Source organism: Aotus nancymaae, unplaced genomic scaffold (genome assembly GCF_030222135.1).
Source record: "Aotus nancymaae isolate 86718 unplaced genomic scaffold, 86718_ANA_hifiasm-v0.15.2.pri h1tg000072l, whole genome shotgun sequence".
Taxonomy (NCBI): Eukaryota; Metazoa; Chordata; class Mammalia; order Primates; family Aotidae; genus Aotus; species Aotus nancymaae.
This window is the reverse complement of record NW_026988487.1, coordinates 17817455-17830523: the sequence shown is the minus strand read 5'-3', so window position 1 is coordinate 17830523 and position 13069 is coordinate 17817455. Positions and strand designations below refer to the sequence as shown.

The 13069-nt window shown below is 43.5% G+C and overlaps 1 protein-coding gene across 2 annotated transcripts in view; it reads left to right on the top strand.

Annotated features, from left to right (window-relative positions):
- The first annotated feature begins 747 nt into the window (after positions 1 to 747).
- MYO1D (myosin ID) overlaps positions 748 to 13069 on the top strand; it is a 357058-nt gene continuing 344736 nt past the window's right edge. For both annotated transcript variants that reach the window (XM_012449252.3, XM_012449253.3), the window contains exon 1: positions 748 to 1083. In XM_012449252.3, coding sequence (XP_012304675.1) covers positions 989 to 1083 — 95 coding nt within the window. In that variant the 5' untranslated portion in view covers positions 748 to 988. The remainder of the gene's footprint in view (positions 1084 to 13069) is intronic.

The following is a 13069-nucleotide window of genomic DNA, read 5'->3' as shown; positions in this document are numbered from 1 at the left end:
ATGGTCCCGTGCTCAAAACATCTGCAATAATCCTGGAGAGATGATACATAGATATATTTAAAACTTAATCATCATATAAGGTAATGTCTGATAAAATGCTCGGATGAGTGAAAGAGAAAATGGACCACTGGATAATGGAGGTAGTCAGACGTGGTTGAACGCTGCGGCTCCTAAGTCAAATGACCTGCGTGAAACCGCAGCTCCTCCACTTCCTAGTCGTGTGGCAGGTTTCTTAAAGTTCTTTAAGGCGTTGAGAACAGCTCTGGGCATTTTTGGTGCCCCCAAAATGTTAGCCATTATTATTACCTCTCAGTCTGTACTTGAATCACCACTTCAAGAAGGGTCAGGATGAGAGTAGAGAGGCGCGAGTGGGTTTTGCAGGAGGGTGACAGAATCATAATGAATTATCCTTGGGAAAAGCTCCACAAACTGCTTTTCTAACTTTGCTGGCAGCTATCAAGCGTGGGCGGCAGGAGGCCATCCTTTCGGCCGCCTGAGATCCCAGCGCCTGTCCCGAGGGGTCGCTGCCGCCCAGCCGCCGCCGCCGCCCTGCCCAGCGCGCGCCTCCGCCGCCCACCCGCGCGTGCGCGCCGCCCAGGTGAGGAGGCGGTGGCCTGGGCCACGGCGGGGACGGGGGCGGGCTCCTCGGCGAGCCGGGCGGGGCGGAGCCGGGAGGCCCGGGCGGGGCGGGACGGGGCCGGAGGCGGGACCAGCCGCCGCCGTCTCCGTCTCGGTGTCCCGGCCCCTACAGCGCCCGGCAGCCGCGGCGGGAGGAGCGGAAACTGCCGGGTGCGTCCCGTCCGGAGCCGCGCCGGCCGAGAAGGCGCCGAGGAGCAGCGGGGCGGCCTCCGTCCCGCCTGGACCCGCCAAGCGGCGCGCGCGCGCCCTCTCCCCTCAGCCTCGCCCCGGCCCCTCCCAAGCTCATCGCGGGCCCCCTGAACGGCTCCGGCGGCCCGAGCGCGCCCACCTGAGCCCCAGCGCCGGCGCCATGGCGGAGCAGGAGAGCCTGGAGTTCGGCAAGGCGGACTTCGTGCTGATGGACACCGTCTCCATGCCCGAGTTCATGGCCAACCTCAGGCTCAGGTGAGGGCGGAACGGCCGCGCGCAGGAGCGCGAGGCTGCGCTTTCCCAAGAGGGGGCGCCTCGGGGCGCGGCCGGATCCGGGGTGTCGGGGCGCCGGAGCTCCGGAGATGGAGCGCGGCGGGGCTGCGGTGTCCGGGGGTCCGCCGAGCTCTGCGGCTGCGCTTTCCCTAGCGCGGACGCCGCTGGGGTGCGGCCGCTTTGGGGTGCGGCCGCTTTGGGGTGCAGGGGGCGTGCCGAGCTCGAGGGCCGCGCTTCCCTGAGAGGGGAGCCCTGGGCGCTGTCCGGGGTGTGGGTGCAGGGGGTGTGCCGCGCGGGAGGTCGCGCTTCCCAGCGCCAGGTGAGGGAGGTGGGCGGGCCGGTGACCTCATGGAAACTGAAGGGAAATAACTTGAGCGAGAGTTGCGGTGGCCCTGAAGGCCCTAGGAGGACTAGAGGGTTATTTTGGAGAGAGGCTGGCGTCTCATCCCGACTTTGCACTTGCTGCTTTTCTTTCTTTCCTCGCCCTTCTTTTTTTTCTCTCCTGGCGTAGTTCCATCCTGTCATTCAGGATGCTATGGAGTGATCCCTGAGCTGTCTGTTCCGGGACACTGGCTATTTTTTTAGTTACTCTCTAAACGTAATTAGACACGTTTCCAGACATCGAAGAGACTGCTGTACTTGCCAGTGCCAAGATAAACTGTCTGAATTTGACAAGGCGTTCATGGTTTTGGTTTTCTTCAAGGAGTTATGGATGGAGCCCTTGTGTTACTGACATCCTTGAGAGTGCAGTCACAACTCAACACCCCAAAATGGGCTTCCAAGATGTGGATTTGTTTTAGAAAGTCCCTTACATGCGGTTATTTCATCCTCGGTAGAGTAATATGTAAACAGTTTTAAAGTAGTTTGACTTAAACATTAGAGTAAGTGGACTTTCAAAATAGCTGAGAGAGAGAGAGTGAGTGAGAGAGTGTGTGTTTCCTTGCAAGCTTTGGCTTCATTTCTTCTAAGGTTTATAACTAAACATCACTCCTTAAACTTACAAAGTGAAAATCATAATCTAGGCTTGGGTGCTTAATCCTACTTTCAGTATTAACTACCCCTGTCAGCAGGGGTCAGTCAGATTTATTACATACCAGCATAATGATAGGATGTTACATTTCTGATCAAGGTTTGGATTCACAACTTTTATAGAAATCATCTCAAATATTAATCAAGATGACATACCTCTGTATGAGCTATAATCAATACCCACTGTCATAGTGATTAAGAGTCAGACTGTTGAGATTCAAATTCTAGTTCTACTACATTCTTGTTGTGATCTTTGAGCAAGTTACTTAGCCTCTCTGTGCCTCAGTCTTCTTGTCTGTAGGATTGGGGTTGTCCTGAGGGTTAAACGAATTATTAATAATATGTGTATGTAACTTTAAATCCATATTAGCAAAACGGTTTAAATTTTCCCAAGTGCACATAAAGCAGATAAAGGGGTAAGTTATACAGCAGTTTCATAGATTAAGGTTTTAAATTATTTAAGAGATTCTACTGCCCCCAGGAAATAAGTTATGTACTTTGAGAAATGGCTTTATAATTTCGTCACTTTTAGCTTATAATCATTTCAGTTTTTCAGACATTGGTACATTTATTATGCACATACCGTATACAAGACACTGTAGTAATAGTTGAATATGGAGCCATTCGTTTTAACCTCCTTCACCTCCAGCAAATACATGACCTTAGCCAGAGCTTTTGCAGAATTTTGAGTATTTGAGATTGAAGGCATAGAGTTTACCTGGGCTACATTAGTTTGTAGGACTACTCCTCTTCTTAGATTTAACTCGTGGTTTTTAAAAATAGTAAGTTGAGGGAGGGAACTTAGAATTTCTGCTTTTTTTAAAAGCATTAAATCTCTAAGTGTGAGGTTTGAATTTCAAGATAGGTTACTAAGGTGGCCTAACAACTCTTATGTGTACCAAAGAGAATACTGTGATTTATTTATTTATTTTTATTTTTTAGGGATGAAGTCTTGCTATGTTGACCAGGTGGATCTTGAACTCCTGGCCTCAAGCAATCCTCCCATCTCAGCCTCCCAAAGCACTAGATTTATAGGCATGAGCCACCACTCCCAGCCGAATGCTGCTATTTAATTCTACCGTGTGCAAGGTACTCTAGGAGATAAGGTAGGAAGATCCGAAGAACTACAAGATGTGCTGCTTACCTCTCAAAGGGGTGACATCTCACTGAAGACATGGAGAAAGGTGGAGTTTTTTATTGATTTAAAGAATAGTTCAAGGAAACATCAGGAGGCTGAGACAGGAGGATTGCTCAAGCTCAGGAGTTCTTTGAACTCCTGATGTGAGTTATGATCACACCACTTTACTCCAGCCTGTATAATAGAGCAAGACCCTGTCCCTTAGCAGAAAAAGAAGAAAGGAAAGAAAGAGAAAGAGAGAAAGAAACAGAGATAGAGAGAGAGGAAGGCAGGCAGGCAAGAAAGAAAGAAAAGAAAAGAGAAAGAAAGGGAAAGAGAAAAAGAAAAAGGAAAGGAAGGGAAGGGGAGAAAAGAAAGAAAAAGGAAGAAAGGAAGGAAGGAGGGAGGAAGGGGAGGGAAGGAAGAAGGGAAGGAGGGAAAAGAGAGAGAAAGAGAAAGAAAAGAAAAGAAACAAGAGATAAGCCTTATAAAGCTTAGGTGATTATTTGCCAAGTAATTGTAGAAATTGTTCTGGAAATTCAGAAGAGAGAGATTCCTTAGGTTGATTCCAAAACACCTTATAGAGGAAGAGAAGAGTTGAGCTGAGTTCCAAAGGATGGGTAGGATTTGTAAAGGTGGACACGTGGCTGGAGAGCATTCCAGGTGGATTAAGCAGCATGAGCAGGGGTTGGTGGCGTGAAAGCTGACTCTGGGTGACAGTGGGTAAGTTAAGTTGTTTGGAGGGGAAGGGGTTGGTGTTATGGAGATGTGGAGGAATCACCAGCTGTCTGCATGACCACTGTCTAATGCCCAGGATTTTAGGTCTACCTTTACACTCAATTTCCACATCATTCAAGATCCTGGATGTACAGATGTATATGTATTTGTATGTATCTCATCTGTGTGTTCTTGATGACTCTGTGAATTGGCTGTGGTTTTCATTGTACAGATCAGTGATTGTTCATGACTTCCTTAGTTAGAGTAGTTGGTTCCCTGTAACCATAAACTCAGTGCCAGCAAAGAGTAGCACCCTTACCCTCCTTTCAAGCTGTAAATTCTAACTCAGACAGAAAGCAGTCCTCTCTTTGCTTTCACTTTGCAGAAGGTGACCAGAAATCCACCACTGCATAATCCAGATGGTATTATGTGATGTTGAAGTGTTTTTGTCTCCTGGAATATCGGTGGTTGGGCACATAATATTTCTGATTGTACATAGCTGAAATTGAGCCTGTTTGGTCCATTGATGGATATGGATGTATGAGTGAAATTCCCATGCGTGCTTGTACCTCTAATGACTCCTGCCCTCCCAAGCTGCAGTTTCTGCTCTTACTCCCCAGTATGGAATGTCTTGTCCTCTGCTTCCCACCTGGCTCTTCCGCAAGGCCTACTTCCTTCCTTTAAGGTGTGTAATAGACAGTCAAGAACTCAAGGCTGCAGGTGCTCCATGGGTCTATGTTTTCTCAACAGTAGCACCTAGCATAATGCTGGGTACATAGTACATTCCTTTGTGACAACATTTTTTCATAGAGAGGAAAAAAAATGTTTCCGTTACTTTTTTTTTAAGCTTATGTGGCATTATCCTTGTAGAACAATCTTCTTGTTTTGCGATTAATCTGGCCTTCTTTTTCCCTCTTGGAGCTAAAGCTTGATTTTTAGGCAACTGCCACAATTGACGGAACTTTCTCCTACCATCATTACTTTTAAAAATGGACATAGATGTATGTCTGGATGGGGCAAGAGTAAGAGTGATGTGGATTAGTGCGAGTTAGTATATCTGAGAAGAAGCTTCAGTTTGTATTTCTTGCTTTAGAACAAAACCTGCTTGTATTGTGAGAGCTGCCTTCTTTCCCTCCAAGAAGTCTCTTGTTGGGGGATATTTCTTTTGCCTTTTGGTAGAGGTAGAGGTGGAGGTGGAGGTAGTTCCTCATTCCAATTTCCATGGATCTCTGCCCAGGAGTAAGACTCCCGTATGAGTCCTGCCTGCCTACATGGTCAGGAGCAGTTCCTGCCAACAACCCTAATGACCACTTGAAGCCCTAACCACAGCAACCCTGTCTTACCATGTTCTCCTTTGTTTGTAGCCACTTCCTTTTTGGATATGGAGCTCATTGGTTCCTTTGCTCCTTGCTGGGCCATTCCTATACACGAGTTCTTCCAGCATTAACATCAGCTTTGTACCCTCTCTCTGAGAGTCCTGCCAGGGCAAGCTGCTTACATCTCCTCCTCCGTGTGTTCCTCCCTCCTCACACTCCTTGCTCTCAGTCATGTGCATGAAAGGAAGAATGCAGGCTACTGCTCAGGAGTGGACTTGAGCCTAGGACAGTGTCCTTGACAGAAATGCTTTCCTTTTCATAGGACAATGAAACATATGTCAGCCTTCCAGAGGTCCAGTTTCTTGACTTTATTTGTTATCGGTTCCTGTTTTGAGAATAAAGCATCTACTCAGCCTTGTATCTTGGCTTCTCAGAAATTTAAGTGTTCCCCCTCTCTTTTTTTACTGGGTTTTGTCTTCTGTGAAAGCCATCATCTGAAGCACTGTGCATGCCAAAGCTCCATGCAACTCCTCATTTTTTTTTTTTTTTTTTGAGACGGTGTTTCGCTCTTGTTACCCAGACTGGAGTGCAATGGCGCGATCTCTGCTCACCGCAACCTCCACCTCCTGGGTTCAGGCAATTCTCCTGCCTCAGCCTCCTGAGTAGCTGGGATTACAGGCACGCACCACCATGCCCAGCTAATTTTTTGTATTTTTAAGTAGAGACGGGGTTTCACCATGTTGACCAGGATGGTCTCGATCTCTTGATCTTGTGATCCACCTGCCTGCAACTCCTCATTTTTAACCTAACACAGCATGTCTTTTGTACCTTTGCTTAGACCTGTGTTTTTCAACCTTGGCACTATTGACATTTTAGACTGGATAATGCTTTGTTGTAGGGGCTGTCCTGTGTATTGTAGGATGTTTAGCAGCATCTCTGGCCTCTACTCACTAAATGTCAACAACTCCACTCCTTTTTCATTTATGACAACCAAAAGTGTCTCCAGACATTGCCACAAGTCCCTGGGGCGGGGGGGCGAGTGTGTGGGTAGGTGTGTTTGTACATACACACATGCAGTATTGCCCCCAGCTGAGAGCCACTGGCCATTGCTGTTTTCACTCCCTGGAATGTCCTTTCCTCATCTCTGCGCTCGTTCCCTACCTGCTACACTCTTACTCATCCTTCAAGACAGGTTCTGAGAAATCTTTCCCAATCCTCCAAAACAGGTCAATGTCACATTCTCATGTGCTCTCGGGATGTGCAGACATTTGTTCATAACTGTTAGAAAATTTATCATATTCATAGGTTGCTTTCTCATCAACCTGTGGAATCCTCAAAGGCAGTAGCATGTTCAGAGGTAGATCCAGGTTTTCTGGTTCTTTGAAACTCATAGTGCTTGGGGGCAACCACCTTTAAGAAAAAGAATGTAAATTATGAATGCAGAATTAGATGCAAGGCTTTGGAAGGGGAAGGTGCAAGTGAATGGCTGTGAAGCAAACCTACCTTTAGTCCTTTTGTGTTTTCTATTTTGCTACAGAATTTGGCCCCCCCATCGTGTTTAATACATCTTAAAGTGAATTAACTGAGTACTCAAATGTTGGCTGATTGTTCTTCAACCAGTGGAATTCTTTTTTTTTTTTAAGCATATAATCTCCTCAAAATATTGTACTTTAATAGAACTTAACTGTGTGTTGAGGACAGTGAGTTATAGATTAGAAGAAAGGCAGTAAACAGATACACACTCACACTTACCACACCACCCCTGTATTCTTTCTCTGTGGCTGTTTGGTCATTTGGAAAATTTGGTGGAACAAAGGGTTTCTCTTGCTTGCCAGGGGAAAAAAACCATAGATACCCTGGGTGGTCTTCAAATAAATGTAAACCTGCAATTGGTTCGGGCTCTAGTTAGAAACAGCTCTAGTTAGATTTATAGGAGAGGTGAATGGCACACTAAATCTTTTTGGCTTCCATGTGAAATTCTTTGGCAACCTCTTTTGAAGGCCTTTGGAAAAGGACAGTTTGCTCTCTGCCTGTTTTGTACATTGGCTTCATATTGGGACAAAAATGGGAATTTGGGTTTTGGAGCTGCCATTTGGAGTGAATCACCCTGCCGCCTGGTTTCCTTTCCTACTTCGTGACAGATTTCCAAGACTATTTTTATTCAGGGTCATTTCTTGACCCTGGAGACTTCTGCTGAATTAAGTTCCCAAATAGGGCCAGATGTGGGTGGAATCAAGCACTTAGAAGTTGCTACTGATTCATTTCATTGCAGGTTCTGATGGGATCTACTTTTTTTTTTCTTTTTTAGATAGGATCTCATTCTGTCACCCAGGCTGGAGTGCAATGGCACAATGATGGTTCACTGCAGCTGGACACTATCTCAAGGAGTGGCCCTGTTTAATGATAATTCTCTAGTCCCCATTTGTGGTGCTGCCGCTGGGACTGGTTTGGGTCATTGCATCATTGCCCAGACACTGCCAAGTTGGGGAACTTTACTGTCAGCGGTGGCTCCAACTCCACTGGGTAGATTACCTGTTCATGAGCGTCACCGCCATGGCCTATAAAAATGCCAGCTATGTTCATAAATGGGGTCAGAGGATAACAGCATTTTAAAATATGCATTGTATGTCTCTCCTTTATTGTTTATTAGATGCCTTGACTTAGATGACAGTTTTATTTCCTGTAGAAAGCAGGCTTCTTTCAGTTCAACTACAGTATAATTACTTGCTAGATTTCTTTGTTTTTGAGACAGGGACTGGCTCTGTCACCCAGGCTGGAGTGCAGTGGCATGGTCTCGGCTTACTGCAACCTCTGCCTCTCAGGTTCAAGCAATTCTCATGCCTCAGCCTCCCTAGTGGCTGGGATTACAGGCACAAACCACCATGCCTGGCTAATTTTTTTTTATTTTTTATTTTTTTATTTTTAGTAGAGAGGGGGTTTCACTGTGTTGGTCAGGCTGGTCTCAAACTCCTGAGCTCAAGTGATCCACCAGCCTAGGCCTCCTAAAGTTCTGGGATTACAGGCATGAGCCACTGCACCCGGCTCATGAATAGAACAGTGTTTTCCAAACTTTAATTTTGAGCATTTATGGGAAAAAGAGAAGCAAAAGCATTCTTGCAATAGGGAATCATGGAAAGAGCACAGGCTCTGAGACTAAGTGACCAATTCAAATCTCAGCTTCACTTTTATTCCTATTAGCATAGGCTTCCCTAAGCCTCATTTCCTTATGTGTAAAATGATCACCTTTTAGGGTTATTGAGATGGAATCACATGTGCAGCAAGTGCCTGGTTAGTGCTTAATATATAATTCTCACTCAACTAATGCTAACTCTCCCTAAATCCTTCCCAAGTGGCCTCACTTCCCTGTCCTGACCCCGTAACTGCTAGAGAGCTAGGTATTTTCATCTCTTCCTTGTCATTTCTTCCTTCCTCACAAAGACAAATTTGTTTTGTTTTGATTTTGTTTTGGGGGCAAGGATAGAGGTTTCTAGAGGGGATCCAAGTTACCTATCGGAGAGTGCAAGAACACTGGAAATAGACAAATATGGAATTTAATCTTGTCTTTGTTCATTTACTACCACCTGTGTGACCTTGGACAAGTTACTAAGCTTCTCTGAGTCTCAGTTTTTTTAATCTATAAAGACGATATGTTCTTGTGAAATTAAATTATAGCACATTTAAAATATGTGTGAAATACCTGTGGTGGTGGCGGAAGCATAGTAGGTACTCAGTGGGTGCCCCTCTGTCTCTGCTCCATTCCATGGTCTAGCCCTGTGGACCAAAATGCCCTTGCTATTTCCAGTTCACTCTGTAACTATTGCCCTATGCATTCCCATAATCACATTCCCTCCAGGTATCACTATTTAACTTCTGGAAATTGTTTTAAACTTTTTGGAAAATAAGATCTATTCATATTTGAGAGATTTCTAAAATATCTTATTCTGCTTGTCACTGTTCTCAGCCTCCGTGAAGGTTGGTGACATTTAGACACTATTGCCAGGCGATGGACTTTAAGACTAGAATTGTCTTTTTAAAAAATCTATAACTAATTTCCTCATTCATCTATATGATGAATGTCTACTATGTTATCCACCCTGTCTGTGTTTCATGTAATATCCTGGTATTAAAGCTAGTAACTACTTGAATTCTTACAGTGTGCATAGTGCTGGGTTGGATACTTTGGTGGGGGTTACTTTTAACAAAATTAGTCTTTGAGGGATAGCTTAAATTGGGAGTAACAGATACCTTAATAAATGGATCAATATAAAGTGAAATATGATTGAGCCCAAATGAATAGCACAGACTTTTAAGGGCTTCCTAGAGAGAAGGAATCAATATATCATATTTTTAGAAAAGAGAACTGATGACAATGTAATTAAGAGCTGTATATATATATATATGTACTATATTATGAGGGAATTCAGAAAAAGAAAAAAATGGCATTGGGAGTAGGTAAAAAATGTTCTATGGAAGAGGTAGAATGTCAGTGGACCCTTGTTGAAGTAGAGATATTGTTTCATTTGGAAACAGCCCTTCCTCCCCCTGCCCTATGGCCTGAGCCATCCTGGCCTTCTTTTCTTCTCTCTCCACTCACTTTAAGCATGCGTGGGCTGGCTGTGCTGGCTAGCCAACTTTCATTGCTCAAAAATATTTTCCCCCACATTGTCTGCACTTCTTTCATTCCTGTCTTATGCTGCCCCAAATTCTCCCAACTAGAAATTGAGTTAGGTTGATAAGTGTCCTCTTAGAAAGTCAGATACTTCTAATGCAGCACAAGCACATTAGTATAAATCTGCTCAGTCTGGTTAATTTCTTTCTTATGCCTCAGTGGCATCAGTTAGAATGAGGAACAGAGAATTTCATTTTTGAAAAATAATTTTACAGCATGTTACTGTTCAGAGATACGGCGGACCTGGGATAGAGAACTGAACCCTTGTGGGAAAGGATGGGCAGCATATAGTATGAGGTTAGTGCATTCTTGGGGAGGCAGGTCCTGATAACAGAGCGGGGAAGGTACCTGACAAAAACTTTGCCTAATTAAAAATTGTATCTGTGGTTTATCTTTGGGTCTAGAAGAGGAAGAGAAAAATTTTTTTCTTTTTTTTTCAGCTGATGCTCAATTACAGAACTTCCAAGATTCAGTACCCAGCGTGTGTGATGAATACTGTGGCCATGACATTTGGGTTAAAGGGATGTTAGTGAAGAGCCAGGTGCAATGACCTCTGCCTGTGGTCCCAGCTACTTGGGAGGCTAAGACAGAAGGATTGCTCAAGCCCAGGGGTTGGACACTATGATCATGCCTGTGAATAGTCACCACACTCCAGCCTGGGCAATATAGTGATACCTTGTCTGTAAAAAAATAAAGAATAAAAAGAGAGACACTAGTGAGACAGACTATGATTCTAATCATGGCTTTTAACATTTCTTATTGAAAGAGAATGGTCTGCTTTTGGAAAGTAGATCATTTTTTAAGAGAAGGCTTCCAATAAGTGACTTCAGTTGATGGAGAAGGGAATCAAGAACATCTGCTAGTTTCTCTTGATACTTTGCCCACCTTCCAGGCTCCTCATTGTCCTAGCCTCATTCCTGAAGATATCCCAGTTTGTATTCCAGGCACAGCTGCTCACATGGGACTAGTTACAATCATCCCACAATGGGATTGCCTTCATTTCCCCACATTTCTGCTCCTTGATACACAGTATAGAAATGGATTTCACTTTAGTGAGATTAAAGCATTAATTGTAGTAAAACTATATTGCTTTAATAAAAAAGATTGTTTACTACCGAACATAGGTTTTTCAGAAAAAGCCACAGGCAAGTTCAGGGTTCTAAAAGAACCTCCTGGAATAGATGGATAAACACGCCAAGGAGCAAACACAGCTTTCCTTTTATTCCTCATCTCCATATCTCTCTCACAGTTATGTTGCTGAGTCTTGGGGAAAAAAGCCCATTAGCACTTACTGTATATTCACAAGGTTCACATATGCAGTAGAAGCAAATGAATTTGTCAAAAAAATGGTTTCATCTAAAACAATGAAGCAAACACTAAGAGAAACTGAAACAATTTTTTTTTTTTGCCTCTGACCACAAAGTCGGCTTTGAGTAACTTGTACAATAGAGGATCATCCGTAGCAATGCCGGGTGATCCCAAATGGTTCTATCTCAGACCATTGCTTTGTGTCCAATATAAAGTCAAGATAAATTTTATAGTTTGTTAAAAAGAAAGTCAAACCCCATAAAAAAACCAACAACTTATTTATTTTGGATAAATCCCATCATTGGTCATATTTCAGCTTTGGGTTTTACAGATATTTAGGTCATTTTAAGTTTATTATAAGAATAGTCCTTGATATTGAGAGTGAGTTAACCTGATTCTGCCATCTTATCCCATGTTCTTTCTGATTAAGACAAAAACCTATAAACAATTAGAAAAATCTCCACAATAGTTTAAATGTCAGTGAGTACAACTATTTTTTTATTGCTTGCCTTAGCCAGTTAACTAGATTTTATCATACTACCAAACTTTTCACAGCATTGTGATGCCTTTATATAGCTTTGTATCATTTGTTGAGTGTTTCTGAGGGACATGCTTTTACACGCAAATCCAGGGACTAAGCTTGTTTAGATTAGTGCTTTTTAAAGAATCTATAGGTCAGGCACAGTGGCTCATACCTGTAATCCCAGCACTTTGGGAAGCTGAGACGAGCAGATCACCTGAGGTCGGGAGTTCGAGATCATCCTGACCAACATGAAGAAACCCCTTCTCTACTAAAAACACAAAATTATTGGGCATGGCGGTGCATGCCTGTAATCCCAGCTACTCGGAAAGCTGAGGCAGGAGAATCGCTTGAACTCAGGAAGCAGAGGTTGCGGTGAGCCGAGATTGTGCCATTACCTGGGCAACAAAATTGAAACTGTCTCAAAAAAAAAAAAAATCTGTATTCTGTGGTGTCTTGGGTCATGGAGGTGCCTGAGGAGCAGTCTTGGATTCCAGGTAGAGGTGGGGTAGGGCTTCAGGCCCCGGCATTCTAGTGCTTTCACCAGAGCAGCTCTGCTCCTTCATAGTGGGGTTCCAAGGAATATGTCATTTGGGAAAAAATGCTATCACGTTGGAAAAACAGCTTGCAAACAACTGTTTTAGATGATTTTTTTCCAGAAGACTTTTATCCTTGCAAACACCAAAAAAAACCAAAAAACAAAACAAAAAAAAAACAAAGAAAGGAAAGGAAGAAAGAAATGTTTGTAAGCAAAACTACTTTAAAAGTAGCAGTGTGGTATAAAATAATGAGCAAAGGAAATGAAATATTTCAGTTATTCAAAGTTAAACATGACTATGGCTACTTTCTATGGTACAACTTAAAAAACTTACTTTAGTTCTCTGAGGCTTTAATGGCTCAGTCTTAAAATGAGACTGATTCCTACACTACAAGGTTACTACATCAAATGAGATAATAGCTGGGTTGTTTATTGTCCTTTACACATGGAGGGCATTCAGGTGTTCGTGCTTTCTCATTTTTTGCTTCCTTAAGCAGAATATAAAGAATGTGATTTAATTCTTTTTCTTAATGACTTAGATCATCATGACTGTAGTTATAAAAAGTTGTTTTCATGTCCTTGGTATTTATTGTCATATTTGTAATGTTTCGTTCCACACTAAGTTGATCTAAACAAACTTTTAAAAATAGATGTTTCAGTTTCTGTCTTTGCTTTCAGTGTGCCTCCCCATGAATTCCCTTTCCCCTCTTAATTTACAAACTTTATCTGCTCTGGGTTTTGGCTGTCAGCTGAG